The 21591-nt window shown below is 38.2% G+C and overlaps 1 protein-coding gene across 1 annotated transcript in view; it reads left to right on the top strand.

Moving 5' to 3' along the window:
* The window catches only part of LOC110793545 (protein SABRE), a 37337-nt gene that overhangs the window by 2150 nt on the left and 13596 nt on the right, over positions 1 to 21591 (top strand). The window contains exons 2-11 of the mRNA XM_021998459.2: positions 1162 to 1273; positions 1590 to 1868; positions 2466 to 2731; positions 3690 to 3900; positions 10898 to 11068; positions 11180 to 11257; positions 12126 to 12377; positions 13135 to 15237; positions 16384 to 18223; positions 18466 to 18566. Coding sequence (XP_021854151.1) covers positions 1162 to 1273; positions 1590 to 1868; positions 2466 to 2731; positions 3690 to 3900; positions 10898 to 11068; positions 11180 to 11257; positions 12126 to 12377; positions 13135 to 15237; positions 16384 to 18223; positions 18466 to 18566 — 5413 coding nt within the window. The remainder of the gene's footprint in view (positions 1 to 1161; positions 1274 to 1589; positions 1869 to 2465; positions 2732 to 3689; positions 3901 to 10897; positions 11069 to 11179; positions 11258 to 12125; positions 12378 to 13134; positions 15238 to 16383; positions 18224 to 18465; positions 18567 to 21591) is intronic.

The raw sequence follows: 21591 nt of genomic DNA, 5'->3' as shown, positions 1-21591 counted from the left end.
AACAACAACAACAACAACAACAACAACAAAGCCTTAGTCCCAAAATGATTTAGGGTCGGCTAACATGAATCGTCGTAGGAGATCGTCATTGTCACCAATCAAACCAGAAAGGAGCATGAAGTGAAAAGGAAAAAAAAAAAAAAACAGGGAAGAGAAAGTGGAATTAATGAAAGTAAGATAAGAGAAAAAATGTATATACATTATAGAAGAAATATTGTAAGAATAAAAAATAAGTAAAGTTTAAAATAAATGAATAAGTAAAATAAGTAAATTTCAAAATAGCATGGAAAATTAAAAAAAAAATTTAAAAGAATTTTAAAAATAAAATAAACAATAAAAATAAGAATAAAAAATAAAATAAAAAATAGAAAGAAACAGAAACATGAAAGCTGTATAAGTCAAATGAAGTCATCAATGTATATTTTCTCCCTCCACTCTGTCCTATCCAAAGCCATATACCTATCTATAAACGTGAAGCAAAAAAGGAAAGTCTCCGATTCCCCTTTTCTTGCTTCACAATGTTTTTATAAAGCCAATGTTCTTGTTATCGAAGACAAAATAATATAAGATTCTTTTTGTGTCGAGGGTGTCTTACTTTTGTTCATAGTTCATTTTGTACGTCAACAATACTCCATCAGCAACACACTTACACACCTTGAACAATATAAAGAAAGAATTTCGTTGAATCTAACAGTGTTAAAAGAAAACTAATGGAAAATTGGAATCCTATGAATTTTTTCTTGGTGTTGTTTGCTTGATACAAGCAGACATGAGAACTTCACACTCCGTGGATACCAAATCATATACGGAGTATATTTTTTGTTTCCGAACTTCCATGGGACTCCAAGTTGTCCAAGGAACCAAGTTCCCTTTATGCATAAGAAGTTATGACGGGGTTTTGTAAGTTCAACTTCCCATGTTCAACTTTAATAAAAAAACACCTTTTGCACACCAATTAGCATTTGTTATATATTAGTCGGGTAAGGTGTTCTTTATGCATGTACTTTTGTGGAAGTTGTTTTATGAACAAGACAAAGCCTCCATAGATTTCTTACTAGGGAAATTTTCACTTGTTAAACTAAATACGAATATGTGTATGCACTTTTTTAACACCCAAAAGGGGATTTATTTGTCAACTAACTTTTCTTTTGTGCCTTTTAGATTCGTGGCGAGGTTGTTAGCTTGGGCCTTGAGTCGTGTTGTGGGGGCATCTGTAAGATTTCGAGTGGGTGGATGGAAATGTTTAAGGGATGTGGTGGTGAAATTTAAAAAGGTACTTTCCATATTATTTTGTGTTGATTTTGCTCTTTGTGATGATATAGTAGGTGAGCATGGAATGTAATATCCAACTGTTGTTGCTCTCAGGAGTTGGATGCATTTACTGTACATGGATATCCATCAATATTATTGCTTTATGTCATAGGAAACATTGCATTACACATTAGTGACTGAGTTCTTAATATAAATTTAATTCCAATGCATTATTTTTTTCTTAGGCTAGAGTTATATGGAACCATTCTTATTGTTACCAATTAGCAACCTCTTTTTCTTCTTTTTCTTCAAGTTCTTATGAATTCTGTAACCTACAGGGTCCTGTTGAATCGGTGTCCATTGGTGAAATCAGACTCAGCTTGCGTCAGTCCTTGGTGAAACTCGGGGTTGGTTTTCTGTCAAGGGATCCAAAGCTGCAAGTTTTGATATGTGACTTAGAAGTCGTGACGAGGAAAACTAAGTCAAACAAAGGGACAACTAAGGGTACACAAAAGACTAAGACCCGTAAACCCCGTTCTGCTGGCAGGGGAAAATGGATGGTTATAGCTAACATTGCCAGATTTCTCTCAGTCTCTGTGACGGATTTGGCTTTAAAGGTAGCCATTTCTTATTTTGATTCTTCTAAGCATTGCAATGAGGCGTTCCAGAATCTTTTGTTGACAGCCTTCTGCTGGCATTTCCTTTTAGAATGGTAGTTTGACTTACATAGCATGTTAGCAAGAATTGTTTTATTGAATTGCCTTTCAGCTTCTAATGCGTCTCCTTGACAGAATGTTTTGAATTGGTGTGACTGAGGGGTGCAGCAAGCTACTTGATTATGAAAACGTGCTCCCTTGGTGTAACCTCTGTGCTGATATTGTTCTTTAACAAAATGCTATTTAGAAGGGGTTTCCTAGAGGCTACAGTTACTAGCTTATAGAAACTTTATGAGGTGCAGGTGCTTTAATAGAGTCTCTGTCCATGAACATTATTAGGAAAATAGGAAACATGTCCTGTTTAAATTTTGTTCACAAGCAGTTCTTCAACTGACAACTGACCGTCCTTTATCTGATTGGAAAAACATTTTTGTCACTGCTTTTTCCTGGTTTCTAATGGTTGCATTCTGTTGTCTCTGTTTGTTTATGTATGACCGATTTTTTTCTTGACTCTTGAGATTCTGTAATTTTGTTTTAATTGGTGGTCATGACATGCAGACACCCAAGGCAACCTTGGAAGTTAAGGATCTGAGAGTGGATATATCTAAAAAGGGCAACGCTAAGCCAAGTCTCTTCATTAAATTGCTCCTTTCACCTATTATTGCTCAAGTGGGAGAACCACGGTTTAGTAATGATGAAATATCAAGTCATGTTGATGAGGGGTATATGGTTGCGAGTCAGGCATCCATTCCATTGGCGGAGCAGCCTTTTTCTTCCTTTAACTGCGAAGAGCTGTCTCTGTCTTGTGAATTTGGTCACAGCAGGTAGGTAGCTTTGTCTCTTTTCCATCTTCTAATTTTTCTTATTGCATTTCTGGCGGTGTTCATTTCTTGTGGCCGCCTCCTCCGGTTGCATCCTGCTTATACTTGCACAGTTGCACCCATCTAGAAGTTGCACCGATGATTGTTTAATTACTATTTCCTGATATTTATTATTGCTTTTTTATGTAGTCATGAACTAAAAGGTTGAAGTTTGCCTTTTGCTCTTGTTTTATTGATGTTATTTTCAATATTTTGACCAATAAGGACGGTAAGATAACCACTGACAATATAGGGACGTGGTCTAGTTTAAAAACCTTTAGCTGAGTTTGACCATGAAACTTGATGACCTATATAAGTTTGCTGTGTCATTGACCTGGATGATCTATGTGGGTTAGATTTAGTTGCTACCCTAGGTGGGTAGCTGGCCGTTTCTATTGGTAATCCCTACTCGTTTTTTTTCTCTTGAGTTTAAAGCGTCGATCATGTAGGTAGCTTAATATTCTCACACATGAAAAACGTTGGCCTTCTTGGATTTAGTGTTTGTCTGTAACTATTTTTTTTGTTGCTGTTGTGATTGTATACTCTTTTTTAGAAAATTTATTCAATAGGTCTTGCGCGCACAAGGTGTACAATAAATTTATTGTACACCAAGATAACTTTAACCTTTTTTTTTATAACTTTAACCTAATTTTGATTAACTTTTATATTAGTAAAAAAAATTAATAGATAAATATTTTGAAAGGTTAAATGATTGATTTTATACATTATTGAAGAAATAAGTTTTACTAAAATGAAAAAATTTATTACTTAAAAATAGATAACTTTTACATATATAAGCTTAACTTTTAAGCATTTTGTGTTAACTTTTACTTCGGTGTACAATATTTATTGTACACCCATTGTAAATAAGAATTTGTGAAATTTATTTGTGGTCTTTGCTTCCTTGGTGCTTGTGCAACAGAGAATTTGGTATTGTTGTGAAGGATGTGGATGTATCATGTGGAGAAATCTTAATGAATCTTAACGAGGAGCTGCTTCAGAAACATAAAACTTCTGCTGCCACTTCTGATACAGCTACTGAGTCAACCAATGATAACAGGCTTGTGAAGAGCCCACCCGAGAAAGAAGCACATTCGTCAATTACCAAATTCTCAACTTTATTTCCTGAAAAGGTTAGAATTTTTGGATGATGTGCAGCTTCCTTTTGTAAGTTAATTCATGGGCCTTTGATTTTCTCTCCCCATTCTTGTGTTTCTTGCCTTCAATGCTGACTGTTTAAACTGATCAATCATTTGGTATTGCATGCTGCCATGCTGGTGATACTGGTCAAATTCCATAAAAAAATTAGTTACTAGGACTATAGGACTCAATATGTTGCGCGGAAAAGCTGTCTAGGGCCATAGTTTCTGTTTTGAAACATTTCTGAAGCCAAAACCTGGTGACTCTGCCAAAATGATTCGGCAGAAAAAATAACGTTTTGAAATTAAAAATAATTGGGAAACTGCTTGTAAACTGGGAATTCGGTCTCATATTTGCTTTTCCAATGTAAATTCAGTGAAACAAATTTATGTAAAAATACAAGATAAATACATAGAGTTGATAACCTTTTTTTGTTGTTGTTGTTGACATCAGCTTAAGGAACAAGAAACTAAAAAAACATTAGAAAACAAAGTAAGAGTAGCCGACGCCTTAGTGGCTAGCAAGTGAGCCGATGAACTCGCGCCCTTTCCACCTTGGTGACAACGCGGTAATCAAACTCATTGCCTCTGGAGTGAATCTCTTGTATCGTCTACCACAACAACCACCCTGTCTTCCTCACGCAGCATATCCACAAGAAGGTATGAGTCCGAAAGAATCGTAAGTGAAGTGATGATCCTATGGGCTGCCCATTGCATTCCTTTAATGCACGCTGTAGCCTCCGCTTGTAGTGCCGACTCCGCATGCCCAAACGTAGCCCCTCCGTAATTTGCATCTTCATCCCCTTCATGCATACCTTCCAAAAACCATCCCATTCCCGCTCCAATTGTAGTTTTCTTCCACGAGCTATCTATTTGCAACATTGCCGATGCCCCTCTTAGCCCTTTTTTTGTCAAGGTTGCGGCAGTACTTACGGGTCCGAGTCAGGGGGTGTTTTTATGATACCTGCATTTGGGTCGAAGGCAATGCCATGCTGGTCCATACCTCCCTTGATGAAACTATGTATCGAAGCCACAATAATGTCCTTTCCCCGGAAAATGTAGTTATTCCTGGCCACAAACCCCATAAGGTACTTATGAAGTAAGTACTCCTAAGGTTGTGCTTCCATCATGACTATTGAAAAGTTGGATATAAATTAGCATCCATTCCATAAAGAGAATATTGTCGTCGATTTCTGAGTGGATACCTAAGTTCCCACCCATCCAAGTTTGCTTTGCTGTATCACAAAACGAAATAAATGTTGGAGATCCTCATCGCCATCCCCACATAGGTCACAAGTAGAAGACACTTGCAAGCCCCTTCGATTTAAATTAAACTTTGTAGCAATACTATTATTTAAGAGCTTCCATAAGAAAAATTTCCATTCAGGGGAAATGTTAAGGGACCATAATGTAGGGTAGAAAGATCGAGTACAAATACCTTGGTCTCAACTCCTCTCTTCATCTACAAGCATGGCGTAGGCTGTCTTGACCGTAACCCTTACGTGACCTATGAAACTTCCCGTGAAGAAAGTCTTCTCCTCCCTCAGTAGGAACTAGGAAGTTCCAATCCCGCACCGCTGGGCATCCTTAAACTCAAAGCAAGCTTTAATCCTTTCGTGATTCCAACCGCTTCCATTAGGGTGAATGAAGTGGTAAACCCTCCAAGTTCGAGCCTCTTGGAGGGTGATGTTTGATCTAAACTCCGATACGTCACCTTTAACCCATCGATCCTTGCCGACAACAATTTTAACTCCATTTCCCACCTTCCAGTTGCACCCTCGAAGAAAAGATGTGAAAAGTACGGGCTCCCCCTTGTTAGATGAATTCCCGAAAAATTGTCCGATGTCAGAACCTAATTGAAGCATACGTGACAAAATATCCATACAAAAGAGAAAAAGATAGGGGGATAAGGGATCCCCTTGTCGAATGCCACAATTTGGCTTGATCTGTTCCGAAGTTTGACCATTAATGAGTACCCTGTACAATATTGTTGAGATGCACTGGTGGACCCAATGGCTAGAAACTAGAAAGCCATACGTTCGGAGAACTCGTAGAAGGGAATCCCAATACACTCTATCATAAGCCTTGCTCATATCAATTTTAATCGAAGCCAAAGAGGTACTCCCCTTTTTCCTACTGTTGACCTTGTCAATCAGCTCGGGGTAGAGAAGAACATTGTCTGTCATGAATCTCCCCGATACGTGGAAGGGGAAATAAAGGAAGGAAATACCTTCTTCATTCTTTTTCCCACTTCGAAGCACATTTATAAACTGTATGTATTATAGAGGCTAATAGGGCGCAAGTGTCCTACCTCTTCCGGTATTTCATTCTTCGGGATCATGAAAAGTAGCGAGTAGTTTCATTCTTTTAGAAGGAACCCCGTTGTCAGAAAACTGCGAACCGCTTCACACACAGATGACCCTACTGTATCCCAATGTTCTTTAAAGAAAGCCGACAAATAACCAGGTGGTCCTGGTGATTTGGTATTATCAATTGAAAACAGCGCAGAACGTATATCATTGTCCAAAAATGGCCGAGCTAGGTGAGCTAAATCTCTTTCGGACAGTTGAGGAAGGTGCATTTCCCTCGATACTAGGTCTGTATCCGTCTCAAAACTATTATTATTATGAATAGCAGGATTAAAGGCCGGTTTTAGAGAGTTAACAATGAACTCTTGCATCTTATTTTGGCCCTCCTCCCAATCCCCATGTTGGTTTTTAAGAGCAAGAACTTCATTCCTATTTTGGCGCACCTTCACTCTTGAGTACAATAGTGTAGTAGGAAGATCACCCGTTGCAATCCAATGCTTTTTCATCCTTTGTCTCCAAAAAACAACCTTAATTGTGGCCTCTTGAAATGCATCATCTACCTTCCCCATATAGTTCCCAGCTAGGACTGTATTTTCCACGTTGAACCATGGGCAGTAAGGGTGTCATTTAACTCATGCCATTTAATACCCCATCATTGTTTGTTTTTCAAACACGACTTTCCTAATCTTGTTACGGAGGGTAACAAGTTTTCTAGACATGGTAAACATAGAGGATCCAAGGATAATCCCCCTCCAATTCGACTGGATCATATTAGAAATCTCCGAAATTTAAGACACCAATTCTCTATTTGTTACTGTCTAAATTTACGAAGGGAATGAGGTGAATTACCCAAAAAGAGTAGCAACGTGGTTTGAGGCTAAAATTGGAACAATACGATTATTTGGGTATGCCATAAACCAAGCATGAGACATATAACCTCAGTCTAGGCGTTCTAGGATTAGTCTATTCCCTTCCCGTTTATTAGACCATGTATTTCTTGGTCCCGTAAAAGGAACATCTAGGACATTTGCATGAATGCGCCAATTTGTAAAAGCTTCCCACCCCCTAATGACATCTGATCCCCCTAGTTTATCCGAGTTATGCTCAACTTGATTTAGGTCCCCAAGAATTAAGCATTTCTGGTTGTAGTTTAGGACACTTACAAGCTCATCCCAAACTAAGGATCTATTTTCTACAATAGGCGACCCATAGAAAAATATTGCTGATATTTCATTAGCTTGAGGCTCTAGGACATAACATAGGATTGCATTAGGAGATTTATACACACATTCTACATCAAAAGAACTCCAACCGAAAACCAGTAACCTACCACCAGCCCCTATAGCATCAAGTCCACAAAAAAAGGGGCTACTAAACTGAAACAAACTCATAGCAAACCAACTACATTGTCAACATATGTTTTAGTTTCTTGCAAAAACAAAAAAGTAGGACGATGCAACGAAATTAACCAGCACACATATGGTATTTTTGGTGAGTCCGGGTCGTTGATACCCCTACAGTTCCAGGTGATGATCTTTATTTCAAAGCTGAGGGCCCTGCCCCCGCCTCCTGGGTTCCTCCCAAGCTCAGCGTCGAAGAAAATTGCATCTCCATACCATACCCACTGGAACCATCCTCAGAACTAGACCCGTCGTAGTTGGAGCCTTTACATCTCTTGCATTCTGTTGGTGAGAGTTGTTTCTTGCCTTTTTTGTTGTCATTTCCATTATCTTCTCCATCATTCGGACTCGGACCTGAAGTTACTTCACCTCCTACTTCAACGCCCATATCCCTAGCTAGGGTCAGGCCAACGCAACTTCTTCTTGCCTTTTTCCTTTACCCATAGATTGTACCCCCCTTTCATCTCCCACATTTCCATTCTCAGCATCAGTATCACAGAAACGAAGTGTCCCTGGCGCGTCAGCAGAAGCAACTCTCTCCGAGACCATGCCCCTTGGCCAGGGCGATGGTAAAATGATCTGCAAGGTACTCTGCGAACTCGCAATTTGAGATGGGGAGAATTCCGGTGTTAGTGGGTCAGCCTGTGTTCACTGGTGACATGACTGTGTTTGACACAGTTGGGATGATAAGTGGCAGAGGAATGTGGTGAGTTGTGGCTCTGTGCCTGAGTGTTGAGAGAGAAAAACTGCCAAAACAATTGACTAAGTGTTGCTGTACCCTTGCACTTCCCAGAAACCCAAATGGTTGGTTGGGGATGGGAGTAAAAACACTATCTCTCAGCAATAGTGGCCGCCTCTCCCTCCATGCCGGAACAATAACAACAAAGGAACAAGTGGAGAGAGTTGGTGCGTTGCCGACGAATACACCACCAGTGGGAGGTTGAGGGTTATCTATAAAACCCTAGGGTTAGGGTTTGAAGAGGATTCCCCCACCTCAAAAACTGAGTTTTGTTTACCTAGAAGCTAAGCCCATGTTTAATCTTCTTTTGCAGGCCAATTTCTAGGATACAGATTGTGGTTGAGAGTCCCCCACTGTCATATGAAAGGTACTTCTATTGTTATGATGTGGGAAATTCCTGGGGTGGTATTGTGCATAAGGGTCCCCAATAAGGCCATATGTAGTTCCCGACGACATGGTTGCCGTGATTGGCCGTTGTGGAGTTAGAGTCGTACCCGAGAGGGTGAGTAAAAACCATTCTCTTGAATTGTAGAATTACCTATTTAGTGTTGATAAATTTTGAGACATAGGCCATAGGGTTGTGTGTTCAAAACTGGGATCTGAAAATTCATAGCATAATTGACGTGGAAGAGGTATTGGGGATTTCGGTAATTGAAGAGAGACTCCGATGGTTGAGTTTTTGTCATTAATGAACAATCTGTAGCCGACGAATCACATTGGGAGGAGGAAATGATAAAGAAGTTATGCCGAGAAGACAAGGAAATAGAATAGGATGGTGGTTCCACATATTGCGGGATAAAGTAACTTTATTAGCTTCTTTATGAGCTAACGCGGCGGGGCTTTCCCAAATTACTCCATTGGAGATATAGAAAGGAATTGGGCTAACTTGTAGTTTAGATTATCTTGTTTTTGATGGAGTTGGTGACTGACATTTTACATAAGTGGTAGCGTTAATTATCTTGTTTTGGATAAAGTTTATTTATTGATTGAGTCGGTGACTGACATTTTACACAGTGGTAGCTGTTAATTATCTTGTTTTTGATAAAGTTTGCTTTTTAAAAAATTATCAAGTAGAAAAGTACAAGAACGGAGGAAAAGCAGTCCTCATAGCAGCAAAAAGCAGATTACATATTAGCTGTTGGTAATCTATGCATCCTTAGGCTCTTGAAATGAATACATATTATTGATCAAGAGTATTCAAACTTTAGTTCAAGCACTGAATGTATTATTGGATCTCATAGTTCTTACTTATCTGATTATGGCGACTCTTATGGAAGACTCTTACTTTTCATTTCTCTTGTCTACTTATGTTTTTTTTAGAACTTCCATGTTAGACTTGTATAGAACTCCTTCAAATGGTAACATTTCTTATTGAAAGTTGATATCTTCTGGATTCTTTTGATTTTTCTATTAGATATGTCATACGCTATTATAATTTTTCAGACAGCTTGCATGGTCTCTGTTTGTAAATTTTTGCAAGACTAACAATTTACATTATAAAAAAAAGAAAAGATAATAATGGTCAAGGCACCAATGTTCATATAATTTTCCATCAGCAACAACAACAATGACGACGAAGACTGAGTATTGGGGTGGTCAAGGGATAATCAGGTTTACCCTTAACTAGCAAAAGGATGTCTCCTAATGGCCTCATTATTTTTCCTGTTCATTGCAGGAAGAAGGTAATAATGTTATATAGATCAAAGAAGAAAAACAGGTATGGTGGAGTGGATAGTTTAGCTTGTTACTTTATTTTCCTTCACACCGTAGAATCAAATGATATTATGAATTATCAGACCTCGTACGGTTGAGTAAATAATAGAATAAAGGTACTTCTAGGAGAAACTTTTATCTGGAGTGTTGTATAGGACTTCACAACAGCAGAAAGTGGCCTTGCTAGTGTAATTGGGAATTGATAGTGAGCACAAAGTTGTGGGTTGAGTGTCAAAGGTGTTGGTCAACGGACGAGATCTGCAATGAGATAATAGAGCTACTTAGACGCGCTCCAGAAGTGGCTGATTCTTTTTTTGAGTAAAAGTGAGATATGAGATGGGCTTTAGAGTTTGGACTATGGGGACTGGGTAGGTTTTGGTTTGGAAACATCTACTAATCTATCTGTTAATCATTTTATTTGGATTCTTTTGGTCATTTCCTGTTTGAACTGGGATTCTAGAAATTCTAGATTCTAGGCTTCCTACAAGAAGATAATAACCTTTTTATGAATGCTGTCATTTTTCTTTTATATTGCTTGAATTGTTAATGGTCCTGTATGCTCTTGGAGCTTGAGTTCTTCCAATAATCTTTTATCCTTTTCTGATTTCGATTTGTGTGGATAGTCATTTAATTCTTATTCTTTCAGAAGTATATTTGCCTTGTAGATCCCTCTGTTTTATGTTTCTTCACCATATCATTCTTTGAATTTCTTCTATTTCCATCCTCTTTGAATAGTATCATATTTCCACAAAAATGTTTTCCTTTACCCACTACTCTGTATTATATTATAAACTTGAATATCATGTTGTTGAGAATATGGTACTTTTCAGGCATCCTTCAGTCTGCCTAAATTGGGTGTGAGATTTGAACATCAAGGACAAGGTCTTTCGCTGGAGAATCATATTAAAGGCATTCAATTAAAAAGCGTCAAATCAAGGTCTGTTGAAGATGGTGGGGAGAGTACACGCCTCGATATTCAGTTGGATTTCAGTGAAATTCATGTATGGTATAATGTGTTAAGGTTTCCATGCATGACTAATTGCCATTAAATGCTACTCGGTATGTACTGATAGTTCGTTTCTTGTTTCCCTTTGTTTTCTTGGACACTTCAGCTTTTGAGAGATAGTGGTACTTCTATATTGGAAATACTGCGGGTCAATGTTGGTTCTTCTGTGTATATTCCCCTACAGGTAATTCTGACAGGCTGGTATAACTTTCACCTAGTTTATGGTTGTTTTCCTTGTCAAACCAAGATGGGTTACAGATTTGTCCTCCTTATTTGATATCATCCAATCCCATTAGCTTGTCTAAGATCAGAAAGAAAAAGAAAAATAACAAATGATACCTGCCAACCTGCAGAGTAATCGAAGTTGCTGTTTTAAGGAGATACTGAATACATTTTATGAAACGTATGTTGCACTTGTATGTATTTTTTTAATACTATAAAAGAGCGAATGGTGTGGAGAATATTTGTATTTGTCCCTCGTTTGCATATGGGTTACAGCCCCTTGGTGTCTTTCTAATGTAATGATTTGTAACTTTATATCATTGAAAAAGGAATCCTATTGACTATAGATTATCAAATTTGAAAGCTCACGATTGTTACACGAGTCTTTGATTTTAGTGCTACTGCAAGTGAGGAGTTATATGTTGAGTGACAGAGTTTTGTTACTGCTGAGACTATCCTTCTGTTTTGCTTGATAGAAGTTATGAGTGCATGGGATTATGGGACGATTGAGGAGAAGCAATTAAGGGTTTCATGTTTATGAGAGGAGGCTTAGACTATGTGAGGGTGTTTTGAAGTGGAAAGCCTACCTTTTTCTGTTTTATTTGCTTTGAGTTCACTTATAAACTCTTTGTTTCACTTATATGATAAATAGAAATAAGAATGAGAACTTTTATTGTCTTGTGTGTGTTCTTTTAGATAGCATTATAGTGGCGCTCTCGTTTCAGCTGTTGTTTTGTCTTCATTTTAGGGGAAGCTGTTGCGCTGCTTTATCTCTCATATATTTGTGTGCTTATCTTAAATAATGTCAATGAATGGTTTCACTTTTTCAGCCAGTTTCAGCTGTCAGGGCTGAGATTGACGTGAAGCTCGGGGGTACTCAGTGCAACATGATATTGAGTCGATTGGAACCGTGGATCCGCCTGCACTTTGCCAAGAAGAAAAAGATGGTGCTTAAAGAAGAAGCTATATCAGTTGATAAACCAAAGTCAAAAGAATCCAAGGGTATCATGTGGACTTGTACAGTTTCTGCTCCCGAGATGACCATCATCCTCTATAATATGAGTGGTTTGCCTCTGTACCATGTAAGCAGCACTTGATATGAGCTTTCTCTTTTAGAAATTAGACCATGTCTCTGTACCATGTAAAAAAGTACTTATTATGTCTCTTCCTTTTTAATTTTAACGCTTCTAGTAATCTCGATAACAGGTGAAACTGGATGTTGGATCTTTTGTTTGACATGCCTGTCCTATCTGCTGCAATGTCTTAAAAATTATTTTGCACTTTTCTTTTTCTTTTATTGATTATAGTTTAAATGTTTTTGCTTTATTTGTAAAATAACCGGAAATAGATGATTACTTGAAAAGTACGCGAATAAATTGAGGATATCTTCGATCCATGTGTGTCTTCTTCTCTAACTTTAATGAACACCAGCTTATTTGATTTTTATAACCCAGATATTTCATTTATAAAGCCCCACTCTAATTTTTGCCCCTCCCAGTGCATTATTCGGACTTTTCAAAGGTTGAAACTACACAAGCTTGTACACCAAGTTGAGCAACCGTTCTACAGTTTACCACTTGTTTTCTTTTAAGTCTTTGTTTTCAATTTTCTTAAGAACCTTCCTGCATGTGTGATGTTTCATTTGTACTGCCAGATTGATGTATTGTATATTATTTTCCTGTTTCATATGTAGAAAATCTCCTCTGCCTCTTACATTTGAGTATTTTTCTCTCCGTTTTTTATTTTTATTTTTATTTTTATTTTTTGACTTGTCAAGTTCCTCTCCCTTGAAATTTCCAATCATCTAACTGCTTTTACTTCATTCTATGATTGTAATAGGGTTGCTCGCAGTCTTCACATGTTTTTGCAAATAATATTTCTAGCAAGGGAACTGCAGTACATGCCGAACTTGGTGAATTAAATTTGCATTTGGCTGATGAGTATCAAGAGTGTTTGAAGGAATGTCTTTTTGATGTCGAAACTAACTCAGGATGTTTAGTACATGTGGCAAAAGTCAGTCTAGACTGGGGCAAACAAGATATTGATAAACTTCCAGAAGGCGGTTCTAAGTTTATATCAGCTCTTACTGTTGATGTGACTGGTATGGGTATTTATTTCACCATGAGACGCGTGGAGTCACTTATAGTAACTTCTCTGTCCTTGTTAGCTCTTTTCAAAAAATTGTCTGGTGCTGGAAAGAAAAATCAAGTCCGGGGTAAACATTCATCAAAATCATCAGGAAAAGGGACCCGCTTTTTGAAACTTACTCTTGAACGATGTTCTGTAAATTTTTGTACTGATGTTGGCTTGGAAAATACGATTGTAGAAGACCCAAAACGTGCAAATTATGGATCGCAAGGAGGCCGGTTTGTGGTCACTGTTTCAGATGATGGTACCAAGAGAACTGCAAATATTTTTTCCACGGCTTCAGAGAAATGCAAGAAGTTAAAGTATTCTGTATCGCTTGAGATATTACATCTAAGTGTGTGTTTGAACAAGGACAAACAGTCTGCACAAATGGAACTTGAAAGAGCTAGATCAATCTACCAGGAACACCCAGATGATAATATACTCGGGTCAAAAGTACTATTGCTTGATATGCAAAATGCGAAATTTGTACGTCGTACTGCGGGTCTTAAGGAGATAGCCATTTGCTCTCTGTTCAGTGCTACTGACATTGCAGTTCGATGGGAGCCAGATGTGCACATATCACTTTTTGAGCTTATGTTATACTTGCAATTACTAGTACATAACCAAAAACTTAAAGAAGCCGCTGATGATCACTCTGAAGGCCCCCCTGTTATGACCCAATCTGAACAAGCAAAGGAAGTTCTTGCAGAATCTGGGCATGCAGACAAACAGCATAAGAAAAAGGAATCTGTCTTTGCTGTTGATGTTGAAATGCTCAGTATATCAGCGGAGGCTGGAGATGGTGTTGAAGCAATGGTAAAAGTCCAGTCAATTTTTTCTGAGAATGCTCGCATTGGAGTGCTCCTTGAGGGGCTAATGCTCAGTTTTAACAATTGTAGAATCTTCAGAAGTAGTCGGATGCAAATCTCTCGCATTCCTAAGACTTCAAACGGCCCTGATGCAACCTTAGTCACCACTTGGGACTGGGTAATTCAAGGCCTTGATGTACACATTTGTTTGCCATACAGGTTGGAATTACGTGCTATTGATGATTCTGTTGAGGATCAGTTGCGGGCATTGAAACTTATAATGGCTGCTAAAAAGAAACACATTTTTCCGTTCAAGAAAGAGAGCTCTAAAGCTAAAAAATCTGGTTCTTCAAAATTTGGAAGTGTCAAGTTTTGCATACGTAAGTTGACAGCTGATATTGAAGAGGAGCCAATGCAGGGCTGGCTTGATGAGCATTACCAGCTTCTGAAGAATGAGGCCTGTGAATTAGCTGTTCGATTAAAATTTCTAGAAGATCTTATCTCCGATGGTGAGCATTGCACTTCTGCTGCTGATTCTAGTGATCCCACCTTAGTAAAAAGGTTAAACTACAACGGGGCTGATATTGATTTGCAAGATTCTTGTGCCATACGCAAGTTAGAGGAAGATATCTATAAGCAGTCATTCCAGTCATATTACAAGGCATGCCAGAGACTTGTGCCCTCTGAGGGCTCTGGAGCCTGCAGGGAAGGCTTCCAGGCAGGTTTCAGGCCCAGCAGGTCTAGATCTTCTATTCTCTCCATTACTGCCACAGACTTGGATCTTACCTTGTTAAAAATCGATGGTGGTGAAGCTGGAATGATAGAAGTTGTCAAGAGACTTGATCCTGTTGCAAAAGAGCAGGATATACCGTTTTCGAGACTGTATGGAAGCAATATGATCTTAAGGACTGGTACACTTATTGTTCAGATAAGAAATTATACATTTCCCATTTTTGCTGCAACTTCCGGCAAATGTGAAGGTTGTTTGGTGCTAGCGCAGCAGGTAAGAATAAAGAATTTCTTTCTCTCAAGATTTATATCTAATATCTTACGAAACTTATTCCCTCTTAAGAGTCTTAACCTAACACTTTTTGATTGTCATTCAAGAATGTGAAGTTAGCTGGCTGTCCGGGAAAAGGGGGGATGGGGGGAGGGAAAACGGTAATGGTTAAACTCAATAATGGCAAAGAAGAAAATTAGAGAATAGATGTTTCCGTAGCAGAGAAGGAAAAAAAATACTGTCATGATCAAGTTGCAAGTTAGAGTAGTGTGAGACAATAACCTCATTCGCAGACGAAAACCTTTAATATTATGTCCTTTCTAAGTGAAACGAGAAAGTGGAGAAAGAGTCCCCTTGTCTTAGCCTCTTCAGGTGTCCGTTTACTGTCTAACAAGATGTAGCAAGACAGCAACTTCCTACATCTAAGCCATAAAAGCTTTATGATGTGCATCACTGTTCGAAAGAGTTTAGCTGGGTCTATCATGGGCCATTTTAAAGTCCCCTCTCACTTGCTGTTAGACATCATTAACTCTCAGTTTTAATATGCATAAAGATCATGTAAATTTTAAAAGTCTTCTCTTGTTTGAATTATGCTTCATGTCTTAAGTCTCATATTAGTGGAAGTGTTTGGAGAGATGGATGGATGGGTGGTTGTATGAATTACTGAATATGCATATAGCTTTTTTTTTTCTTTTTCTTTTCTTTTTCCCGAGTGATAATACGAATGCAAGAAAAATAATTCTTTTTTGTACTTACAATAATGTTATTGGTAGGCATCTGTCAGCTTTGAAGTGACGACAGTACGGAGTTCTGTATTTGTAATTTCATTGGATGGTGAAGGTCTATCTTAAGTTTATTTCGTTGAGTGTTGATCACAGATTAGTTGGAAGAACTTCTCATCCCTTTTCTTCTAGCCTGATTATTTGAGGATTACGAATGTTTGTCTGAAAGTATTTATGTGGGAATCACTATAGATGTTTGAGTGCTTTGGCTTTCATTCCCCCCCCCCCCCCCCCCCCCCCCCCCCCCCCCCCCCAATTTTTGTGTATAATGTACTATGGAAAAAAAATTCTGGTTGGGGTTTGAAAATTAGTCACTGCTTTGTTTCTCTATTACATGGTAAATCTGCTCTCCCGTTTTTTATTGCAGGCAACTCCGTTTCAGCCTCAGATGCGCCAAGATGTGTACGTTGGAAAGTGGAGAAAAGTGGACTTACTTCGTTCAGCAAGTGGGACGACACCACCAATGAAAACATATCTAGATCTTCCCCTTCACTTCCAGAATGGGGATGTTTCATTTGGAGTAGGTCATGAGCCTGTCTTTACTGATATAAGCTATGCCTTTACAGTGGCTCTTCGCAGGGCTAATTTGAGCATTAGGAATCCTAATCCTTCTCCTGCACCACCAAAAAAAGAAAAAAGCTTGCCTTGGTGGGATGAAGTGAGAAACTATATGCATGGACAAGTGTCTCTATTTTTTTCTGAAACCCGTTGGATTGCCCTTGCAACTACTGACCCTTATGAAAAGTATGACAAGCTCGAAATTCTCACGGGTTACATGGAGATCCATCAGTCGGATGGTCGTATTTGTACTTCTGCTAAGGACTTCAAGATTTTGACCAGCAGCCTGGAGAATTTGGTGAAAAGTCGTGGCTTAAAACTTCCAGCTGGTGTATCTGTTCCTGTTATTGAAACCCCAACTTTCTCTTTGGAAGTTACTATGGATTGGGAGTGTGATTCTGGAACTCCACTTAATCATTATCTTTTTGCACTCCCCAATGAAGGGAAACTTCGCGATAAAGTTTTTGATCCCTTTAGATCCACCTCTCTTTCTCTGCGGTGGAATTTCTCTTTGAGACCACATCCTTCTGAGAAACCATCACAATCATCTAGTGTTGGGGACAGTCTAACCCCAGGCAGTTCTACCAGTGCCTCAATCTATGTGGCGGAAGGTGGTTATCCGATCATAAAACTCGGTGCTCATGATTTGGCATGGATTGTTAAGTTCTGGAATTTGAATTATATTCCTCCGTATAAACTGCGTACCTTTTCTAGGTGGCCTCGATATGGTGTGCCAAGAATTCCAAGGTCTGGAAATCTGTCACTAGACAGGGTAATGACAGAGTTTATGCTCCGAGTTGATGCAACTCCGACTTGTATAAAGCACATGCCATTAGATGGTGATGATCCTGCCAAGGGACTCACTTTTAAGATGTCAAAGTTAAAATTTGAAATGTGTAATAGTCGGGGGAAACAAAAGTATACTTTTGAAAGTAAGCGTGAGCCTCTTGATCTTGTTTATCAAGGGTTGGATTTGCATGTCCCTAAGGTATATTTGGATCGAGAAGATTGTACTAGTGTTTCCAAAGTAGTTCAGATGACCAGAAAAAACTCACAATCTGCTTCTATGGATAAAGGAGTCAATGAAAAAAGCAACAACACGGGTGCTTGTATGGAAAGGCCTCGTGATGATGGTTTTCTTTTATCATCTGATTATTTTACAATAAGAAAACAATCTCCAAAGGCAGATCCCGTGAGTTTGCTGGCTTGGCAAGAAGGTGGAAGGAAAGATCTTGAGATGACATATGTGAGGTCCGAGTTTGAAAATAGCAGTGACAGTGATGAGCATGCAGAGTTTGATGATGATGGTTTTAATGTGGTAATAGCTGATAATTGTCAGAGGGTCTTTATCTATGGCCTTAAGCTTCTTTGGAATATTGAGAATCGGGATGCTGTTTGGTCCTGGGTTGGTGGACTGTCTAAAGCATTTGCCCCGTCTAAGTCTTCTCCGTCTCGACAATATACTCAGAGAAAACTACTTGAAGAGAAGCAAAGACTTGCTGAGATGGATAAGCCACAAGATAACGCCTTGAATCCCTCTTCTACTGGTGGTGGAGGAAATTCCTCCTCCCCAAAGCAGGAAAATTCAGCATCACTTTCTTCTCCATCTCATTCTGCTAAAACAGAGCGTGTTTCCGCTACATCTATTGGTTGGTAGCTTTACTTTCAGTTCTTAGTTTGGTAACCATTGATCTGTTTTTGGATGCAGCTAAATTTTTTCAATCGAAATAAATTATAGTAATTGCACTGATTTTGAGCAATATCTTATATGTATCCTTTCCGATAAGGCTCATAAAAGAAAGGATTAAAGAAAGCTATATACCTCTCTTGTGACTATTCCATTTATCATTTTATTTGTTTAATAACAAATACTCCTTTTTTTTGTCACCAGGAAACAGTATAAATATAACTGACTCAAAAGAGGGGGGTACCATTGATTTTATGATCAATGTTGTTGAGCCACAGTTTAATCTTCATTCAGAAGAAGCCAATGTAAGTTCTTGAGCATTTTCAGACATTGGTTCAATGCATGTAAAGCCTTTTGTAGGCAGCTTTCCCTGACATGTGTGTGTGTTACATTTCACTGCTATTTTAGTAGATCAACCTGTCGGCTTGTTACCTTGTTTTCACATGGATTGTAGGTGTCTCAAATTTTTGGATTTTCTGGTCATAGTCTGTGTCATTTTGTTTTTGTTGGCTAGTGTTTGTTCCCTCTACTCCTCAGATAATTGACTGCAGTTGGTGGATTTTTCTTCTCTTGTGTGTGTGTGTGTGTTGGGGGAGGGGGGGTGTTGAAATAATCTCATTACCCCATAAGTAACTGAATACAGCTCTGCGATCACCAGAGTGAATTGTCATTTTTTAAAGCTGAAATGCGCATAGGCTTCAGGATATGAGGGACCCTGATGGCCATCTTCCATCTTGACTCCATCTTAACCTGACAAAAAAAAAATGACCAACTAGAGCAGGCTTCGGAAAAATGGCAACACAAGCTAAATTACCCACTAAATCAAAACATGCTGAATACTTAATAATGGAACCCCAGCTTTTGTGGCTCTTTATGGTTCAGAAGAGCCATATTGCTAAACCTGTCCTTCAGCATCTTAACAATCTGAGTGGAAGTTTCAGATTTTTAGCACTAAATTCCTGTGTTGTTGTGACCTAAAATTTTGTGCTACATACAATAATATTGAATACTAAAGAAGCTTCATTTCTAAACTTTTTATGTGTTTCAAAGTCTGTGGAGGAGGCGTGATACACCGCTGGGGGACAGGACAACGGAATTTTCGCCCATACCCAGGGGTAAAATAGTTTTTTCGCTCAATGTGTTGAAAAGTCAAACAAAGTACTAAGTATCGGCAACAATGACAGTAATTAATACAACAATGACAGTATTTTAATACAACAATGACAATATTTATACAAACGATGACAATATACATGTAACACTTTTACCCATTCATTTAAGTGGTTCCTTTACTTTTTCTATTTCATTTCATTTCCTTCTTTTGGGTGATTATGACAGACTTTAATACAACAATGGCAATACTTATATAACCGATGACAGTATATAGCAAGTTAGCAACACTTTTACCCATTCATTTAAGGGGTGGGCCATCATTTCCAATTTCTTTTCTTTTACTTTTTTTTTTGGTGGGTATGGGGACGAAAATCCGCTGTCCCCCAACGGTGTATCACGCCTCCTCTGTGGAGTAATTTTATATTTCTTATTTAGCGAGTGATGACTGATTTTTTTCTTGTATTTAGTGTTAGATAGGTTAAGCACTTGAGTTGCTCATGAAGTTTATCTATCTGAGGAGATTCAAGTTTTTGCTTCCCCCCTCCCCTCTATTTTTTTTAGCTTACAGATAGTTTATTTTCATAAGGAAATTTTGGTATTTACTACCTTAAAAATACACCACTTTTGTATTTACTAACTTATGAAATTTTATTTTAAATTACTACCTTAAAATTCCAATTCTTTTATTTATTTACTACCACTTTACAATTTTCTCATTTTAAAATTAAGATATCTCTTTCGTTTCTTAATTGTTTAAAGTGATTCAAAGTTCATTATTTTCCTTTTTCTATAGGGATTTCATTGAGAACGACATTTCAAAACAATTCGTTTGATAATTCATAAATATTTTAAAATTTTACAAATAATATTTAATACGTTTTACCTTTTACAAAATGTTAAAAGCAATATCTCTATGGAATCCTTACACATAAATGGGAAGAATGAGTTTTGAATCACTTAAAATGATTAAGAGACCAGTGTATAAAAAGGCGCGCTTAAGGCGCGCCTAGGCTCTGAGGCGCAAGGCGATTGGAGCCAGCGCCTTTTATTGTCTAGGCGAGGCGATTTCGATGAGGCGCACCTAAGGCGCAAAAAGACGCACTTTGAGGCGCAAAAAGGTGCAAAAAAGGCGCACCTACCAAGGCACACACCATTTTTTCACTTTTTTTTTTACTTTTTATTAGGGCGCCTCACTTCAATGAGGCGCGCCTAAGGCGCTGGGAACCCCAAATCGCCTTGTTGCGCCTTGAGCTTTTTATACATTGTAAGAGACAAAAGAGATATCTCAATTTTAAAATGAGAAAACTGTAAAGTGGTAGTAAATACAAAAAAATTGGAACTTTAAGGTAGTAATTTAAAATATAAATTTCATAAGATAGTAAATACAAAAGTGGTGTATTTTTAAGGTAGTAAATACCAAAAATTCCTTTTTTATAATTAGAAGTAGTTTGTGATTTTGCCACAATCATATAATATATCACCTCCTGAATTCTAAAGTGGGGGCTTGAATGTGAATTAGGTCTAGTAACTTCAATAGAAATCCATGCATGTTTCCCCTTTTTTTCATTGACCCCGAAGGAAGTGAATTGGTGTTGATGACAGTGATGCTTAAACATAAATTACAGGAACAGGAATGCCTAACATGATTATCAGGTCTATTGATATATTTTCCTGGAGAAATTATTGTCAATTATTTAATTGAGCTAATGCAGGCTCCTGGAGTATTACATTTCTTTTTTCAAGTGATTGGTTTAATATGCTGTAAGGATTTCTTGTTAATAAGTGTGACAACAATTCTTTTCAAGTGATTGGTTTAAATATGCTGTAAGGATTTCTTGTTAATAAGAGTGACAACAATTCTTTTCAAGTGATTGGTTTAAATATGCCGTAGGGAGGGCCGGTTTTGTTGCAAGGAAAGTGGAGAGTTCAGAGTTGGCAATTTGGGATTATTTGGATTTCAGGAGAAGCCGAAGGAGGGGAAAGTTGACTTGGAAGGAGGGAGTTAAGAATGATATATAGAAATTGGGTTTACTGCACTTACACGAGTATATGGCACTTGGTAGAAGTTAATGCAGGAAGAGGATCTTTGTTGGTGTCCACATATTTGGTTCATGCAGCAAACCCTATCCTATTGGGGTTAAGGTGTCGTTGTTTCGTAGCGGGTTTGTTATTTAAAGTATAATTATGCTGCCTGTGGCCCTGTGGGTGATTGTGAAG

The sequence above is a fragment of the Spinacia oleracea genome, chromosome 2, assembly GCF_020520425.1.
Source record: "Spinacia oleracea cultivar Varoflay chromosome 2, BTI_SOV_V1, whole genome shotgun sequence".
NCBI classification, from domain to species: Eukaryota; Viridiplantae; Streptophyta; class Magnoliopsida; order Caryophyllales; family Amaranthaceae; genus Spinacia; species Spinacia oleracea.
This window is presented reverse-complemented; position numbering and strand designations above follow the sequence as displayed.